This window comes from Urocitellus parryii, chromosome 8, assembly GCF_045843805.1.
Source record: "Urocitellus parryii isolate mUroPar1 chromosome 8, mUroPar1.hap1, whole genome shotgun sequence".
NCBI lineage: Eukaryota > Metazoa > Chordata > Mammalia > Rodentia > Sciuridae > Urocitellus > Urocitellus parryii.
Genome location: NC_135538.1, coordinates 14,905,200 through 14,923,345, shown reverse-complemented (window position 1 = coordinate 14,923,345; position 18,146 = coordinate 14,905,200). Strand labels below are relative to the sequence as shown.

Here is an 18,146-nt window from a genome sequence, read left to right as displayed (position 1 = left end):
ACCGACCTGGTTAGGTGAGTGTGGGCTTGCACAGTTAAACACCAGGACGCAGGACAAGCCAGCTCCCCCCGTAGACCCCCAGTGTGAGCACTGGAGATGGTCTCCCTAGCAGTTAGAACCCATCCATCTTGAAATCATTTCGTTTGCTCACAGGTCTTGAGCCACGTAGTCAAGGAGGGAGCAGTTTCCACTGCCTGTAGCGTGGACTGAACTTTCTATCCCTTGTCTACCCAGGCAGCAAGACAGAGTACCTGCCCCACCTCGACTGAGTCCTGAATATGATATGCTTCCGAGAAGGTTAGTGGTCAGAGCTCCAGAGCTCAGGCCTAATATAAATTAGTCAAGAAGAACAAGAAGTTACCAGGTGTGTGTGGCACAAGCCCATAATCCTAGTGACTTGGTGCTGAGCCAAGAGGGTTACGGTTTGAGGCCAGCCTGGGCAACTTAGCAAGACCCCGTCTCAAAATAAAGTAAAATGAACTGAGGGGTGTAGCTCCGTGGTAGTGCATCCCTGGGTTCAGTCCCCAGCACCATTAAAGAAGAAGAACCAGAGTCACTGGGGTCACTTGGCACAGCAGGGAGCCCAGTTGTAAGGGTGGCAGGGATGGGGGCCAAGACTGTTTAAACCGTAGGTAGTAAAATAATTAAGTGCCCTTCTCAAGTTGATAGAATTATAAGGACTTCAGAGAATGGCTGAAATGCTGAATTCATATTTTCTAGGGTCTGGGGTGCATTTGAATTGCCCCTCACTCCTCCCATCCCCACCTCTTTCGTATGTAGAAGTAAAAACAGCTTTTTAGAGGATGGAGTGAATCTCTCTCAAAGTAATGTCTTCTGCTTCCCAAATCCAGGCAGAGTCCTTTGGTGTGTCTGTGGGGAGCAAGGCCTGGCCTGTGTTCACTGTGTTACTGATGAAGCTGAAAATTAGGGTATTAATGGCCTTGCTGGATGGTCTCTGTGATAGCTGGCAGCTCTAAAAGCTTCTTTGACAGCTAGAATTTATGATTTATAAATAAAGTTAATGGATTCCTTTTTTAATGGAAAATGCCCTTGTATAAGATCATTTAGATTCAAGTCATAATTAAGACCTACTGCAAGTATTTGCTCATCTTAGGCTTGTATTATTCTGAAAAAATTTTTTTTTAAAACTACATATCACAGGATATGGGTTTATCTGTCTTTCCTTTAAATTTTTTTTTTTTTTAATTTGCAACAAAGGTGGTGGTATAGCTCACTGGTAGAGCATTTCCCTAGCATGTGCAAGGCCCTGGGTTTGATCCTCAGTGCTGCAAATCTAAAAAAATTTTCCTGTAAATTTGTGACAGATCCCTAATAAGCAGACTCTTGCAAAAACATCTCTGGTGTGTGGGTTTTTGTTTTGTTTTGTTGTTTGTACTGGGGATTGAACTCCAGCACTTTACCACTGAGCTGCATCCCCAGACCTTTCTCTCTCTCTCTGATTTGTTATATATGACAGCAGAATGCATTACAATTCATATTACACACATAGAGCACAATGTTTCATATCCCTGGTTGTACACAAAGTAGAGTCACATCCTTGGTGTCTTCATACTGTACTTAGGGTAATGATGACCATTGCATTCCACCATCTTTCCTACCCCTATGCTCCCTTCCTTCCCCTCCCTCCCCTTTCCCCTTTGCCCTTTCTAGAGTTCATTTAATCCTCCCAACCTCCTCCCAGCATATCATGGATCAGCATCCTTAAATCAGAGAACTCATTCAGCATTTGGTTTTTTGGGGTTGACTTACTCACTTAGCATTATATTCTCCAAATCCATCCATTTATCTGCAAATGCCATGATTTTATTATCTTTTATTGCTGAGTAATATTCCATTGTGTATATATGCCACATTTTCTTTATCCATTAATCTACTGAAGGGCATCTAGGTTGATTCCACAGTTTAGTTATTGTGAATTGTGCTGCTATAAACCTTCATGAAGCGGCTGTGTCCTTGTAGTAGGCTGTTTTTAAGTCTTTTGGGTATAGACCGAGGAGTGGGATAGCTGGGTCAAATGGTGGTTCTATTCCCAGTTTCCCAAGGATTCTCCATTGGGAGAATCCTTTCCAGACTGGTTGCACCAATTTCCAGTCCCACCAGCAATGTATGAGTGTGTCTTTTCCCCACATCCTCACCAACACGTATTGTTGTCTGTATTCTTGATAACTGCCATTCTGACTAGAGTGAGATGAAATCTTAGAGTGGTTTTGATTTGCATTTCTCTAATTGCTAGAGATGTTCATCCTCAGCCCTTTTTTACTTTTCATTTTGAGACAGGATCTTGCTACGTTGCTTAGGGCCTTGCTAAGTTGCCCAGGCTTGCCTTGAATTTGCGATCCTCCTGCTCATCCTCCTGAGTTGCTAGGATTTCAGGTGCGCACCACCTCACTCGGCTTTAAAAAATATGTGTGAGATACCAGTGGCAAGTTCACAGCAATTGTACCTTTCTAACAGAACTAGACACGGCCACCCCTTAAGTAGAGATGAAGAGATACCCATTTCTCTGTTAAAGGAAGTTTCTGTATTTTCTCAGACCTCTGCAAATTGATCATACTTGACTAGACTGTGAATGCATTTTAAATTATGCAGTGCTTTTTAGAGCATTTGCTTATGTATTAGTGAATATTTAGACTGGCCTGTGTATCTCAGAAGCAAAGGTCAGAGGGGATAGATTTAGTAGCAAAAACGTACCAAACAACAAAGTCAGAAGTCAGAAGCCCAGGAGTTTCTGAGGGGCTTTTCCTCTTGTTGAATGTCTGTTTCTTTAGGAATGCCATTTCCTATTTCCTCACATAGGGTCACGTTCCTATGTGAAGGGTCCTGTATGTGCACTATAACTGCTCCCCTCAGTAATTTTGAAAACCAGGAAAGAGAGAGAAAAGGAGCCAGAGCTGTCGTATGTCCCTGTAGGTGTGTCTCCCTGGGATGTCTGAGCCATCGGCTGGCCTGCAGGACAAGGAGCCCGTGGCTGCTAGATATGGAGTGGTGGCCAGGGTAAGGTGGTGGGGCTTCCCAGACGTCATTTTTCCCCACAGGATTTTTGAACAGCCTTGACTTTGGTCTCACTCAGTGCAAAGGCTGAGAGGTGCTTAGATGCTGATGCTTCTCTCGTTAACCTGGAGTGGGGTTCCCGACATGTTGGGAAACGCCATGGCGGAGCGCGGCTGTGGCTGGCATCTGTCTTGCTGTGGTTTCACCATGCGGTCATTTGTTCAGAAGGCGAGGCATCAGAGAGAAGAGGCACCTGAACAAGATGATTTGGCGGCTTCCAGTAGAGACTGGAGAAATGTACTGACCAACACAGACCTGTTAGAACAGTCATGATGGATGGAAAAATTCTTTATAGCACATTTTTTAATTAAATTATTTCCTTATTCTAATTTGTTATACATGATGGCAGAGTGCAATTAATTTCATATCACACATATAGAGCACGATTTTTCAAGTCACTGATTGTACACAATGTATTTTCACACCATTCGTGTCTTCATACATGTACTCAGGGTAATGATGTCTAACTCATTCCACCATCATTCCTACCCCCTTGCCCCCTCCCTTCCCCTCCCTCCCCTTTGCCCTATCTAAAGTTCCTGTATTCCTCCCATGCTCCTCCCCATCGCCATTATGAGTCAGCATCCTCGTGTCAAAGAAAACACTCGGCCTTTGGTTTTTGGGATTGGCTTAGTTCACTTAGCATTATATTCTCCAACTCCATTCATTACCTGCAAATGCCATAATTTTACTCTCTTTTAATGCAGAGTAATGTTCCATTGTGTATATATACTAAAGATTCCCTATCCATTCATCTATTAAAGGGCACCTGGGTTGGTTCCACAGTTTAGCTATTGTGAATAGTGCTGCTGTAAACATTGATGTGGCCGTGTCCCTGTAGTGTGCTCTTTTTAAGTCCTTTGGGTATAAACCGATGAGTGGGACAGCTGGGTCAAATGGTGGTTCCATTCCAGGTTTTCTAAGGAATCTTCATACTGCTTCCCAGATTGGCTGCATCAATTTGCAGTCCCACCAGCAATGTATGAGTGTAACACATTTTTAAAAAAAAAAAAAATATTTTTTAGACATTGATGGGCCTTTATTTTGTTCATTTATTTATATGCAGTGCTGAGAATCGAACCCACTGCCTCACACATGCCAGGTAAACACTCTACCACCGGGCTACAGCCCCAGCTCCTTCCACATACATCAACCTTACGGAGATGGGTACTGTTGAATTCCTTTTCTGCTGAGTTTAAGTGCCCGAATGAAGTCCATGGGTGGGGAAATGGCTGGGATGGAGAAAGCCTTCCTTGTTGTGCTCCCTGATTTGGGCGGGCAGAGCATGAGGGGGCACCATGAGGTCTTCGTGGGGAGCCAGGTCCCAGGCTGGACTTGGGTAGACAAAGTGGAGAAGTGTCTGCTCTCACTGCTTCTTCCAGTGCCTCCCTCACAGAGCTCAGCCGTCCCTTCTCTACTTGTCAGTGCTCCCCTGGGAGACCCCCAGCCACACAGACTGGTCCTGGCAGCGAGACCTCAAAATGGAGATTTGCTTGTGTCTCCAGGGCTCTACCACCTCCCCCTGCTACTGCCCGCAGAGGTGGGTCCCAACCTCCACAATTTATTTTTTATTTTTTTATTTTTTTAATCCTTTCTTTACTCCTCCCCCCTCCAATCCCCTAAGTTACTCCCTCCTTTAAACTTACCTGCACAGAGACCTTCTGATTTTCTTTCCTTTGGAAGCTGGTTTCCAGTTGCTACAAATGGCTCAATCCCCCCTGCCATTCTCTGCCAGGTGTCTTTGGTTGGCATCCTGCCTCTGAGACAGGGGCTGCCTGTTGGATCCCCCAGGGAGCCTTAATCTCCCTTTTCAGGAGATTCTGACCGAATTGGGTTGGGATGTGGCCACAGCAACTCTCAAAGCACCTTTCCCCATTTTATAAGAAACTGAGGCCCAGAGGATAGAAGTCTGCTCCCGGGTCTCATCCAACAAATGGCTGTGGCAGGATTCCCTTCCCCTTGGCCTCTTCACTGTAGGACGATAAGCTGGATCCAGAGAAGCTTGCAGGGAGCGGGTTAAGAGTCTGGGGAAGGGTCTCCCTTCTGCCTCTGTGAATTGGGGTTTAGGCAGAGTCCATGTTCCCTCCACCCAAAGTGAGGGACGCCAGCTGTGTCCAGGAGTGCTGGGACTGGCCTCAGGCCACCTTTATGTTGGTTTGCAGCAGGCCTTTGGATTCTGCGGAGCATAAAGCTCAACATATCTGTCAGAAACCCCATCTCAATTTATCCTTGTAATTTTGCTATTGACCCTCCAAAAAACCCTAAGTGGATTTGCCAAAATGGCATCTTCAAATCCATTACCAGAGATAAATGTTTAATGACTTTATTAAATAATCCACATGACAGTGTACAGGAAACTTTTTTTCCCCTCACAAATAGGGAGGTCTTTTTTGGAGTCCCTTGGGATGGCTTAACATAACTCTCCTGGCCAGCTGTCGGCTGCTCCCACTCCTCCCTTTCTGCCTGCCTCCTCCTACCCACTGCAGCCAGGGGACATTCTGACAGCAAAGCCCGGCTCAGCAGGCTTCAGAAAGAAGCAGGCAAGGCAGAGATGTTTAATCAATTGAAAAGTGGTTTAGGATCCAGCCTGGGAAGCAGTAAGATGCTCTTTAGCAACCCCAGCACTGGTCTTAGCAATTTGCTGGTTTTTTTATTCTGTACCTTAAGTTTCTTAGTGATTGCGCAGAAGGATTTGGAGTAGAACACAATAGCATCCTCTTATTACCGGAGGAGGATCTTGCAAATGAAGAGCATTCGATGGAAAACAAGAAAAGCAATTTTGTTTGTTCATTTCCCTTTTTTTTTTTCCTTCAATCAGAATGGAACATAGACTTTGAAGTGAAGCAGCAAAGCGATGATCAATAAATTGTTTCTAACTGAATTTAGAAAAAGAAATCGGCAACCCTTTAAAACCATGAGGCTCAAAGGCTGCACAGCTGCATTTGCATACTGACCTTGGGTGGCATTTCACTTTGACAGTGATTTTAGATCCTCTGAACTGAATGACACGTTGCCAGGGTTGGACAAACGGCTGTTCCCCTGCCTCTACTTTGTCATTGGCAACATGGGGAAGAACCTACGGAAGGTGGCGGTTCCTACTACCTTGGGCTGATGAACCAACATCCTTTCTCAACATGGAAGAAGAGCTTTGTGTGACAAACCTTCTTGTTTCTGCCTCTTGGTCATCTCTGTCTTCTCTCCTGGAAACAGATGATGACTGTACAGGTTTGGACACTGTCTCGCTTTCCCATCTAACTCCCTGCACGGTGAAGTTTCTGATACTGGCATCTGAGGAGCGTTCCTTTGATTAGAAGAAAGTAATATTAGCATCTAAAGTGTTTTTGAACTTTAAAATCTAAAGTTCACTTGATGATAATGGTTTCCTCCTTCATCACAACTGTTTATCTTGAAGCCAAGAGACTATTTAGATTTTCTGTGGCAGGCAGTGGATTTCAAAACACATCTTGTAATGAAATTGCCCAAGCAAGGATGTGATGTAATTATTTTACTATCAAGTGGCAGACCCCTTAGAGAGAGAAGCCGCCACTTGATGCGAGAGTAATTACTTGAATATGATATGGTGTGTAGGAGTTAAGTGGGAATTGGGATCTTGACTTCCATATCTGCTCTAAATAAAACCTAGTGGGAATTCCCTGGCACAGGGCTCAGAAGAAACCAGGTGTGAGAATCGCTGGAATTGTCAGAAGTGTCTCTGAACACCACCTTGTGCTTTGAGGTTACTCGTTTTTTATTATCCTAGCTTTTCTCAGCAATCTTTTGCTTATTTTGCATCTGGGATGCATGATGGCAGTTAATCTGCCGTGGCTAGTTTCTAGTTGTAACAGCTCAGAAGGACGGAGGATTGACTGATGAAGGTCATGGCACTAGAACAGAGAGCTCTAGGGGTCTGTACTCTGTGCTGTCTAACTTGACCTAATCTGGGACTCAAAGTCAGTGGCTAGCCAAGAGAGCTCAGGAGGCTGCTTTTCTAGAGGAACTTCATTGCTTCGAAACTAATGGGAAGTAATGGGAGAGTGGGGCTTGTCCCCTGCCCTTAACCCAAGAGTTGCTGGATCACTCAGTCTTTCCCAGCAAGTGAACACCCAGTTTTAACCATAGTTTGCTTGAATAGCAAGATTTATGTTTAGAAGGATTTGATCATGCTGCAGTGGTTTAAAGATTTGGTCCCCAGCCTATGACAGTGTTGGGAGGTGGTGAAACCTTCAGGAGGTGGAGCCTAATGGAAGGAAGGTAGGTCATTGGGGGCATGCTCCTGGACCCTTCCTGCTTTCTCTTTGTTTCCTGGCCACCAGAAGGTAAACAGGCCTCCTCTACCACATGCTTCCTCCATGATGTGTTGTGCTGGGTGGGCCAAAAGTAACATTGCAAAACAACTATGGACTGAAGCCTCTGAAACTGTGAGCTAAAGTAAACCTTTCCTCTTTTTAAGTTTGATTATCTCAGGTATTTTGTTAAAGCAATGGAAAGCTACCCCAGACACTTTTTTATTATATCTACCATATAAGTAGAGTTGTGTTTTCTTGTTTTAAGGAAGTTGAGGGGGAAAAGAGTACAGTCTTTCACATTCTTCTATCAGAGTTCTTTTTTTTTCTTGGTTCTTCGTGGTTGTAAGTAGTAGTTTTGACTAGGAATGTTATAACACCATCTGCCCCCGTTGACACATTTCTTGAGAGACCAGGGATTCCATCCCAGGTCCAGCAATTCTTGTACGGTGTCTACACAGAGGAGGACACTGGCGGTATCAGATGTGGCTTAAGAGTCACAGGTTCTCCTCCAGTTGTGGTTACTGAACATCTCTCTGTCCTGAATATGATGCCAACCTAAAGTCCTGGGTGTTCCAAACATTACAAGGGTGCCACTACCCGTATGGCCTTCCAGCAGATCTCTGCACAGTGAGTTGCCGTTGCTGGTAGGTGGTGCCTTTCATTTCCCTCATTTCAAGCAGAGATCTTATAAATTCCCTTTGCCTGAAATCAACATGGTTGATCTCCCACCTAACCAGATTTAGAGCTCTTTGTTTTCTTTTGCATACTTTCCCAGAGAACCCAGGAGTTTTAATACTTTTAAAAACAACTGTAACTTTTTAAAGCGGGAGAATATTTGACTGAAATGTTGTGTGTTAAAACATTCTGTATGTGTCCTTGATGTCTCAGTTATGGATGAGGTTAATAGATGAGGCTCAGGAGGGGTTCTTTGGGCAAATCATTTTAAAATGCGGTGAACCTGTCCACAGAGGGTCAGGATGCACATTAAAGAGTCTTTAAATTCTAAGTCAATCAGCTCCACTCTGTCTAGAACCGTTTTTCCACAGCTGATTTAAGCCCAGAGCACTTCTAAGATAATGCCTCATGCTGATGTTGATCCACCTGTTATACTGATGTTCTTTGAACCATTTTGAAACATGGTCTTTGAGATGGAGTGGCCTAATTTGTAGACAACACTTCTAATAAAATGAGTTTGCCTTTAGTTGCCAAGTCCTTGAGATATATTATTTTCTAAGACACTCAACAGTTTGAATATTTGGACCAGGTACACGACAGTAACCCCTGTGATTTGGGAGACTGAGGTGGGAGGCTCACATGTGCACTTGGGGAGACCCTGTCTAAAAACTTGAAAAAAAAAAAAATATATATATATATATAAATAAATAAATAAAAAGGCTGGCACTGTAGCTCAGTGGTAGAGCACCCTTGGGTTCAATTCCCAGCACCACAAATGAAACAAAACAAAACAGTTTGAATGTTTGAATGTGAATATTAAGTTCAGTTGAAATATCATTTTGCAAGCTAAAAGCAAACTGGAGTCCCAATGTAAGTTTGAATTATTCCTCCTAAAATTATGTTAAGCCACTTTAATGAATTTTACTGAAAAATATAAGAAAGGAAAATCAGGGATCTGTAGACAGTGGTCAAAGACTCTCTGGTATATATATATATATATATATATATATCAGATGCATTCACAAGAGCCATTTCCAGACCCCTGAGCTCTTGTGCTGTAAGATTAATCTTTCCATTCTAAAAATCAGAATTTTCACACTAGGATTAAATTAAGAGCATCATGAAACTGCTCTAAACCCATATGTATTGAAATGGGATGAATGATGTTATTTGGAGAGTCAGGTTTCGCTTCTGGTCCTTGGTTGGTGATGTTGAATAGCATTGCAGGCTCAAGTAAAGACCTGTGACATGAACTGGTGGCACTTGTGGGGTCAGACAGCAGGACGGTGCCGATTTCCATCGAGTGGGGCTAGACCCATGGGAGCACAGCCTGGCGGATGGTGACCAGGTGTCCACCCCGGGTCTGAGTCCTTCAGATGAGCTCAGCCATGTTGACCGTCACCAGTCACTAAGGGGACTTTTGTTGGTGGTGGTTTGGTTTTGCCGGCTATAAGGGTAGGAAGAAATCCTGAAATCAAAATCAGCTGCAGTGTTCTTTAAAGCTCAGAATTTCTGGGATTTCCTCACACTGAGGAGGGCCTGCTGTCTCTTCCCTGAAGGAAACTGGCATTGGAAAGAGATCTCTCTAAAGGTCAGTTTCTCAGAGATAAGGACTTCTTATTTTTGGAGGTCACTAGAATCACTCCCGCCCTGGGGTGCGAGTTCTTCTCAGTTTCATGTGGTTGGAGAGAGCTTTTGGCGCAATAGTTTTGATAAGACCTCGGAAACTTGATAAGCACTTCATTTTTTTCTCTTTGAGAAATCTTCTTGCTGGTTAAAAGCCTCTTCATAATTTTCTCATTTAGGTTGCCTTAAATCTTTTTAAATGCTTGGAAAATGAATATACATTCCAGATCGTCTTATCACTGCTTGTTAGGTACCTTGACCTTGACCTTGTTAGAAATGGCATCATTACCAAGGGCTGGAACATTTCACTGTGGTGTGCGTGAGCCTGTGTATGTGTTCAGACGTGGGCATGGAGCCCGGGGGCCCTCTACCACTGAGCTTTTAAAAAATATTTTATTTAGAGACAGGGCCTCACTGAATTGCTTAGGGCCTCACTAGATTGCTGAGGCTGGTCTTGAACTTGCAGTCCTCCTACCTCAGCCTCCTGAGTGAATATGGACCACGGGGTCTGCCTGTGGTCCATATTTTCTATAGTTTTGACTGAAGACATTCATATGCAAATGACATTTGGAAGCCATCAGAGAGGTTTCAGCTCCAACAGTTCAGGTTGTTGGCTTGGATGATTTTTTAAAGATTTATGAGCCCTGGAAAGCTAGGCCATTAGCATACTTACAAGCTCAGAATTTATGGATCTTAGGGCTGCATGTATTTTCACCATTATAATAACGTAGGAGAAGAAAACCACGTGTCTTCCCCCAGCTCCCCTCCAGGAAGGATAAAACCAAAGGACAGATCCATGGAGGCAGCTGCTGGTAAAGATTTAATGTGCTTCACCGGGCTCTTCCTCTCCCTTCCCCTCCTCCCTTCCCCTCTACCACTCCATCTGCGGGTCGTGTTTATTTTATTTTAAACACTTAAGAGATTCAGTGATTCTCAGCAACGTGCGTTTTTCTACTTTTACTGGGGATGTCTTCCCATCTAACTCATTTCCTTCCCACCTCCCCACTTGGACACTGTCTGTGGTGTGAATGGCTCACGTTGGACTCTTCCACTCTGCTGCTAGACTCCCTTGTTTAAAAAAAGAAATTTCTGTTCTGTGTTTATGACTTTGTTTTATTTATTTACTTATCAAATGCTGGGGATTGAACCCAGGGCCTCCCACATGCCAGGCAAGTGCTCTACCATTGAGCTATACCTCCAGCCCTACTGATGGACTCCTACAGACGTTTTTCTTTTACAAGTGACTGTATTGTACATCATTGCACCCATACCTGCATAATATGGGAAGCCATTCGCAGACATTTAAAATTCGGAGCCAATGGGTATGCACATTTAAAAATTTTTGTACATTTTTCAAATTGCTCATGAGGGGGAATGTTGATTGATTTATATACCCATTTTTATTTTCTTCTGTTTGACTTTTTAAATGGTTTCATGTCAGAACACTTTCTATGGGAATGAAGGGCAAACACACACACTCTCACATTAAAGAGTTTTCTTGCTGAGCTCGGTGGTGCGTACACCTGTAATCCCAGCCACCCAGGAGGATGAGGTAGGAGATCACAGGCCAGCCTCAGCAACTTAAAAGAGACAGTCTCAAAATAAAAAGTAAAAAGGGCTGGGGATATAGCTCAGTGGTAAAGCAACCCTAGGTTCAATTCCCCAGTACCAGAGGGAAGAAAAAAGGAGTTTTCTTTGTAAGTTTTGTCTTGGGATTTAAAATTCCCTGCAGACAATCTTTTTTTTTTATTCTGATTCTTTGTGTGAGAGTGCTTGTCATATTGACTGACCTTTGGCTCCTTTCTGGTTATGGCCACGTAACTGTGTTCCTCTTGGCTTTGAGTGCCGTAGGTGGGGTAGATCACACTGGTTGGAGCTTTGTGTACCTTGGGAACACCAGGAATGTGGAACCTCTTCCAACCGTCCAGCCATCCAGTGAGAATGTCGCTCAGGGAGTGTCACTGCCGTGGTGGAAACGGTTATTCCACAGTAGACCCTCTGCTCCCCCAGCCTCTTGACAGCCGCTAGAGCCTATGGGTTTCTTCATTGGTTAACAAATCCATGAAAGCTCGCCATAGTCCCAGCGCTTGCTCTGCAGAGGGGGTTCAAAGTAAGCCGTCGGCAGCACCCGGTGAGGAAAGGGGAACAGAGAAATCTCATCATTTTCCTGCAAGGCCTTGGCTACCATTTTGGATATTCTCGGGTTTTTTTGGTTGTCGATGGACCTTTATTGTATTTATTTCTCTGTGGTGCTGAGAATCGAACCCAGTGCCTCACACATGCCAGGCGAGCGCTCTACCCCTGAGCCCCAGCCCAGCCCTCTCATTTGTTTTTATAGAAACAAGAAGAAAATGCTTTCTTGAAGCATGTGAGGTTCTTTTTTTTGAATGCCTGCTTAGTTGTAATGTGGTAATACTTTGCAGGAATAAACTCTGGCTGACCCACTCGAAGGATATAAGCTTGAAAACATTTAGGATTTTGATTTGTTCAAAGGAGGTGTTTACCCTTTTTTTTTTTTTGAAACACGAATCCAGTGGGAAGGTTGGGTTTCTCCTTGAAGTGTAAGGAGTATGTCTTTCAAGTCCAATTCTTGTCTCAAAAGAAATAAAGGCATCTGTGAAACAGAGTCCAAGATGGGTGGAGAATACTTTGTGAGGCAGCTTCAGTGTGAAAAATGAAACGCAAATTTCCCCCTTATTTCTTGCTTGGAAACTGAAAATGACAATGTACTTTTTCTCCCTGAACTAGAGGGCCCCAGATCTCATCGGGCTTCATTACCTTGCACCCCTGGAACCCCTAAATCGCTTTTTGTTCTTGTTGTTTGTTTTTGTAGTACTAAGGACCAAACTCGGGGCCTTAAGTGTGTGAGACAAACACTCTACCACTGAGCTACATCCCAGCCTCCTCTAAATTGTGTCCTTACCTCATTCAGAGTTCAGTCTAGGCAGAGCTCTGTGTAAATCCACCTGAGTTATAGGGTAGAGAGATACCGGCTAGAGATGAGCAAGAGATGTGTTTACTGATAAACAAAGGTGTCCCCAATGAGTGGGACCATAAAGTTACAAAACAACATGTTTCGACTTGACGTGATTTTAACCCATTAATAACTTTCAGGAGTACCTGAGTTTTTAATAATAGTATGAAATGTAGATGGTTTAGAATGGGAGAGAAAGAAAACAAAATCACTTTATTTCAGATGGGAAAAATGAATTACCATCTGTAAGAACACCCCAGATTCTCAAAAGCATCTGTAAGTGAGAGGACACAAGTATGTTAGGGTCTGTAAACAAGTCAAGATGGCACCTGGCATTTTGCCAGAGGGAGTGGTTTGTGAAGTAACGCCAGCGAGCCATTAAGTGTGGAGATTCCTTATTGGTTGACTGCTGTATCTAGTTTATGTTAATTAAGATAAACTGTGTGTAAGGTATATATACCCCTCCTGTCCTACAATAAAGGGCTCCCACTCCTGCTGTATCAATGTACACAAGTTGTTCATCACCCCCCGGTTATTTTGCTGCAGCCGGACTGCGGCAGAAGTGTCCCAGTGTCTGCATGTGAGGTGACTGGGAATGAAGTCACAAACTGAATCCTTATCAGGACTTTGCCTGTGGGTATGCCTGCTGTGCCCAAGCTATGCATGTAATAAAATAGACTCAAAACTCAGTTTCAATAACGTCACTGTCATAAATTGTCTACTCCCAAAGATGATAACGCATCAAGTGCCTTTCTAAAGTAGAGTTACCCTGACTCATTCCAATGGCTGCTCCCCGATTAACTTATTGTTGTATTTAGGATACAAGAAGGCCTAGCCATACACCTCTGGTCTTTCTTTTTTCTTTTCTTTCTGTAGTACTGGGGATTGAACTCATGACTTTCTTTATTTTTTTATTTTGAGACAAAGTCTCACTAAATTGTGGAGTCTGGCCTTGAACCTGTAACTTCCCAGAGCCTGAGTGGCACACGGATTACAGTCGTGAGCCACCTCTCCTGGCCTTGACCTGGTTTTTTTTGTTGTTGTTGGGTTTCTTTGGTTGTTTTTTGTTTTAGTTTTTTGATACTGGGGATTGAACCAAGGGCTGCTTAATTGCTGAGCCACATCCCTGGCCCTTTTTATTCTTGCAAAGTAGCTTAGTGCCTCACCAAGTTGCTGAGGCTGGCCTAGAACTTGTGATCCTCCTGCCTGAACCTTCCAAGTCTTTGCAATTACGGGAATGTGCCACCATGTCCATTTTGACCTGTTTTTAAGACTTTGTTTTTTTCTTTCCTACCATCTAATGTCATTTATCATGTATTTGTACCATTTATTTTTTTTTACATATTTATTTTTTAGTTTTAGGTGGACACAATATCTTTATTTTATTTGTATGTGGTGCTGAGGATTGAACCCAGTGCCTCACAGGTGCTAGGTGAGCACTCCACCACTTGAGCCACAACCCAGCTTATGTACCATTTCTGCAATTTTTGTAAAGGGGAGTTTGTGCCTGTGCCCTACAAACATTTCATATTTAAAGATCCTCAGTTTGGCTTCAACTAAAGATGTCTTTCATTAGACAATTCATGAAGAATTATGAGAATCACAGAGGCTCTGTAGAGCTCCAAACTTAATATACCAGAGGCACTTTGATTGAAGTCGAGGTGCTGAAGCTGAGTATTAGGGTATCTTTCTGACATTCCCTGTTCAGTTTCATGTCACCATGAACACATTGACAGTTTCAGATATAAGCAACTTAGTGAGACCCTGTCTCAAAACAAGATAAATTAAAAAAAAAAATGAACTGGAGATACAGCTCAGCAGTGAAGGGCCTCTGGGTTCAATCCCCAGTACCAAGGGTGGGGGAGATTACTGAGATCAACGTAGCTCACAAAAATATGTGGCTCCTGCCTGCCCTTCCCCCAGCTCTTCACATTATTAATCAAATTCAAATCTCGCCCGTGCGCGTCACTAATGGTATTTAAAGGACGTTGACAGTTTCGCTGATGGGCCTTGTGGGGTCACCTCCCCCTCTCTTTTTGTCTTTAGGTTTCATTTAAAATTCCCATCTTTCATATTTTGGTAAGAGAAGACTTTAAGAGGAAATGTAATCTGAGTATTCTGTTTAATAAATGGACTCAGCATGGGCATTTTGAAGCCAACGGTTCCATCTGTAATATCACTAGTAAAGTACAGTGCTGTTATTTCAGGAGGAAATGCACTCGGTTGAAGGACAGCTTTGCTGGGCGCAGGAGACAGCCAGGTGATATCAATTTAGCACAAATTAAGGATTTCGGGTAGACTGTCTTGAGCGTACTGTGCCTTCAAGACTGACCCAAGCCCGTGGCTTGGGGACTTATCTGTTGACTTGTAAGCAGGGTGAGATGATATTAAATGGAGTGCCAGACGTTGGGGTTGCTCCCTTTTCCTCCTCCCCCTACCCCTTTCTGTGATTGGGATTGCTCTCTTTTCTTCTTCTCCTCTCCCCTCCTTTCTGTGGTGGGGATTGAACCCAGGCCCTTGCATCTTACCACCTCCATCCCTCTTTGGGTTTTGTTGGTAGCAGGCAGGTCTGGTGCTAGGGAATACTCTGTCATCGTACCATTGTGGGTACCTGTGTTTTATGTGGGGGTCTTGAACAATTTGAAGTGTTGTGGAAAGCCCTGGCAGCAGCTGGTAGACCTGGACTTCACATTCTGATGGCTGATCTGGGGCCTGTGGGGAGCAGGGAAGACCTACCCCTCCGTAGTTGCTTTGGAAATATTGGCACCTGCCTGCATTGGTTTTAAGACACATGGAAATGTGTACCAGTTACAAAGTATGATTGAAGCCTTTAGGTTCCTAATAGTTGTTATTGTGCTATTTTTATTTGGCTTAACTTTTTTTTTTTTTTTTGTGGTGCTGGAGATTGAACCCAGGGCCTTGTGCATGTGAGGAAAGCACTGTACCAACTGAGCTACATCCTCAGCCCTGGCTTAATACTCTTTATCTCAAACCTGCGTGGCGTGGTGCTTGCCTTTAATCCTAGTGACTTGGAGGGTTAAGGAGGAGACTGACAAGTACCAGGCCAGCCTTAGGAGTTTAGAGAGGCCCTAAGCAACTTAGCAAGACCCTGTCTTAAAAAGGGCTAGAGATGTAGCTCAATGGTAATACGCCTTTGGATTCAATCCCCATACAAACAAGCAAGCAAAAATCAAGAAACTTTTAACTTCTATTCTCAGGATTGAAAAAAAATGGGGGTATGTATACATATCCTTACTGTTTTTGCAACTGAAAACATGCATTGCATGGATCATCCTTTGGGGATGCCCCCTGTGTGGGTGAGAGCCCCCTGGTTATTGTCATTTGCTCTATCTACATCTCCTTTGTGACAGTTAGCAGAGCTTCGATTTAGCAATTAATTGTTTGAACATCTGCCTTCTAACCTGAGGGCACCTTGTCATTTATATATTCCAGTTAAATATGCATAACCTGTGTATAATTAGAAGGTGACAGAGTCAAAAACATTTTTAGGGCTGGGATGTAACTCAGTGGTTGAGCTTTTGACCACCTGTGCGAGCCCCTGGGTTTGATCCCCAGCACTGAAAAATAAAAATAAATAAATAAATAAACAAGCCTGGCTTCCATGGTAGTGTGCAAACTCAGAGTGGGGACTCACCTGACTTATTCATTGTTATTTTTGAAATTGTCCTGAAGGAGTGGTGGATGTGTCCTACCTGGGGTTCAGGTGAATGAGTGAATAAATGAATGACTGGTGCAGAGACTCCCGCAGATACTAGGCCCCGTCTGCGTCATGATAGCAGCTAGCTCCTTCTGAAGGGAGCTGGATCTTTCAGGTGAATACAGGGCTTCCCTCTTCCCTGCCACTGAGCCTCCCTGTTTCTTGTCTTCTGGAAGTCACCACATTGTGTCATTGTTTCTAATGTGTCCTGAGAACTGAAGTTCACGTGGCTTTGTCTTCCTCACAGCTCCTACAGAAGAATGGTCAGCTGTCCACCGTGAATGGCTTAGCTGAGCAAGAAGACCTCAGCCTCCAAGACGAAGCCCTGAATGGCCAGGAGGAAGACGTCATTGCCACTGATGGTAAGCCATCCTTGGAGACTCTGGCAGGATACCAGGGGCCAAAGGGCAAACAGCATTTGCAGTGATCTTTGGGAATTCACTTCCTTCATATTTTCAGCCAAAAAAAAAAAAAATTCACTCTCATAATTCATGATGGCGAATGAAGTTAGCAACAAAAACAGGCAGTAGGCTTCAAAAGGAGGTATTTGTCTGACTTTCAGGGTAGTCTCAAAGCTTAGATCTCGAAGTTATATTTCTTTTCTCTTAAACATGCTTATCTGGAACTTAATGTCTTTTCAAAAAATTACTCAGGAATGAGCCTTCATTGGTAAATTAAAAGACTGAATTAAAATTATTGTTGCCTTGTCTGAACTGCTTGTCTGATGTTGAATGTGATTCTTGTTGGAAACACTGAAGTCCTGGTGCTTTAGAAGAGTCGGAGACTCGAGGTATAGCTCAGTGCTTAGCATGCACAGGGGCCCTGGGTTCAACCCCCAGCGTCCCCCTAGATTATAAATGAAAATAACAAATCTCTATAGAGAGAAGCCTGCAAAACTTGCACACTTTTTAATGGTAGAGACATTACAAGATATGTATCTACACTATGATGTGCCTGCGTGTCTTATAGCTCTTGAGCCTGGAAGTCCTGGGGTGGTACTGGAGAGTGAGTCTTTGGCCAAAGTATCACTCAATTGATCTTAGCTCATGGGGTGGGGAGCCATATGGTGGGATCAGCATCGAGCACCTTGACCTGTTGGTCTCTCGTGAGAAGTGAAAGGCTACGTGTTGAAGAACCTTTTGGTTACAGTACGCTGACCCTATGGTAATATGAAATATGAAGAGAGAGGGGAAAGTCCTATGATGGGAGACGAGACGTGGCCTCTGTGACATGAGATTCTTTGAACACGTGGAACCGTTTCTCTTCTCGTTCTTGCCCCCGCAGCGCAGCTTCAAGCCGGGAGCTGCTTTTGAAGTTGGTGGGAAGACTGGTCTTTATGTAGCACCACAGGCACCATATAAAGTTAGAAATATACACAGTCTCACAGACGGAGTGTTTGCCTGACCTAGTGTGAGAGTTTCAAATAATATCCACCAAAATAATTGGAATGGACCCAACTCAAATTCCCCAGCCCAGCGCCTTGTCCTTCCCACGTTCACTTTTGAATCCAGTCGAGCAGCAGCAGTTTTTGATTTGACCACAGCCAGACACTGTGCTGCTTGCTTTATAGGGGGTTGAAAAGAGCTAAGAAACGGGTCCTCTGCTTAGGGTGGCAAGAAGGTGATCTGGGGAAGGTTAAAGCAAGTCCACTTGGGGATTACCTAATGAAGTTTGCAAGAGCTGAGGGCTGTTCAGAGTCTAGGTGCAGTGATGCCTGAAGGTCAAGGGTGGGGTGAAATCTGGGGATGAGGGAAGGTTGGATTTAGGTAAGTCAAGGAAAGGGCTGGGGTGTAGC

General features: G+C 43.8%; 1 protein-coding gene across 1 annotated transcript in view; it reads left to right on the top strand.

Moving 5' to 3' along the window:
- The window catches only part of Akap12 (A-kinase anchoring protein 12), a 90,047-nt gene that overhangs the window by 28,292 nt on the left and 43,609 nt on the right, over positions 1-18,146 (top strand). Inside the window, exon 2 of the mRNA XM_026399939.2 lies at positions 16,599-16,713. Within this exon, the coding sequence (XP_026255724.2) occupies positions 16,599-16,713 (115 nt within the window). The remainder of the gene's footprint in view (positions 1-16,598; positions 16,714-18,146) is intronic.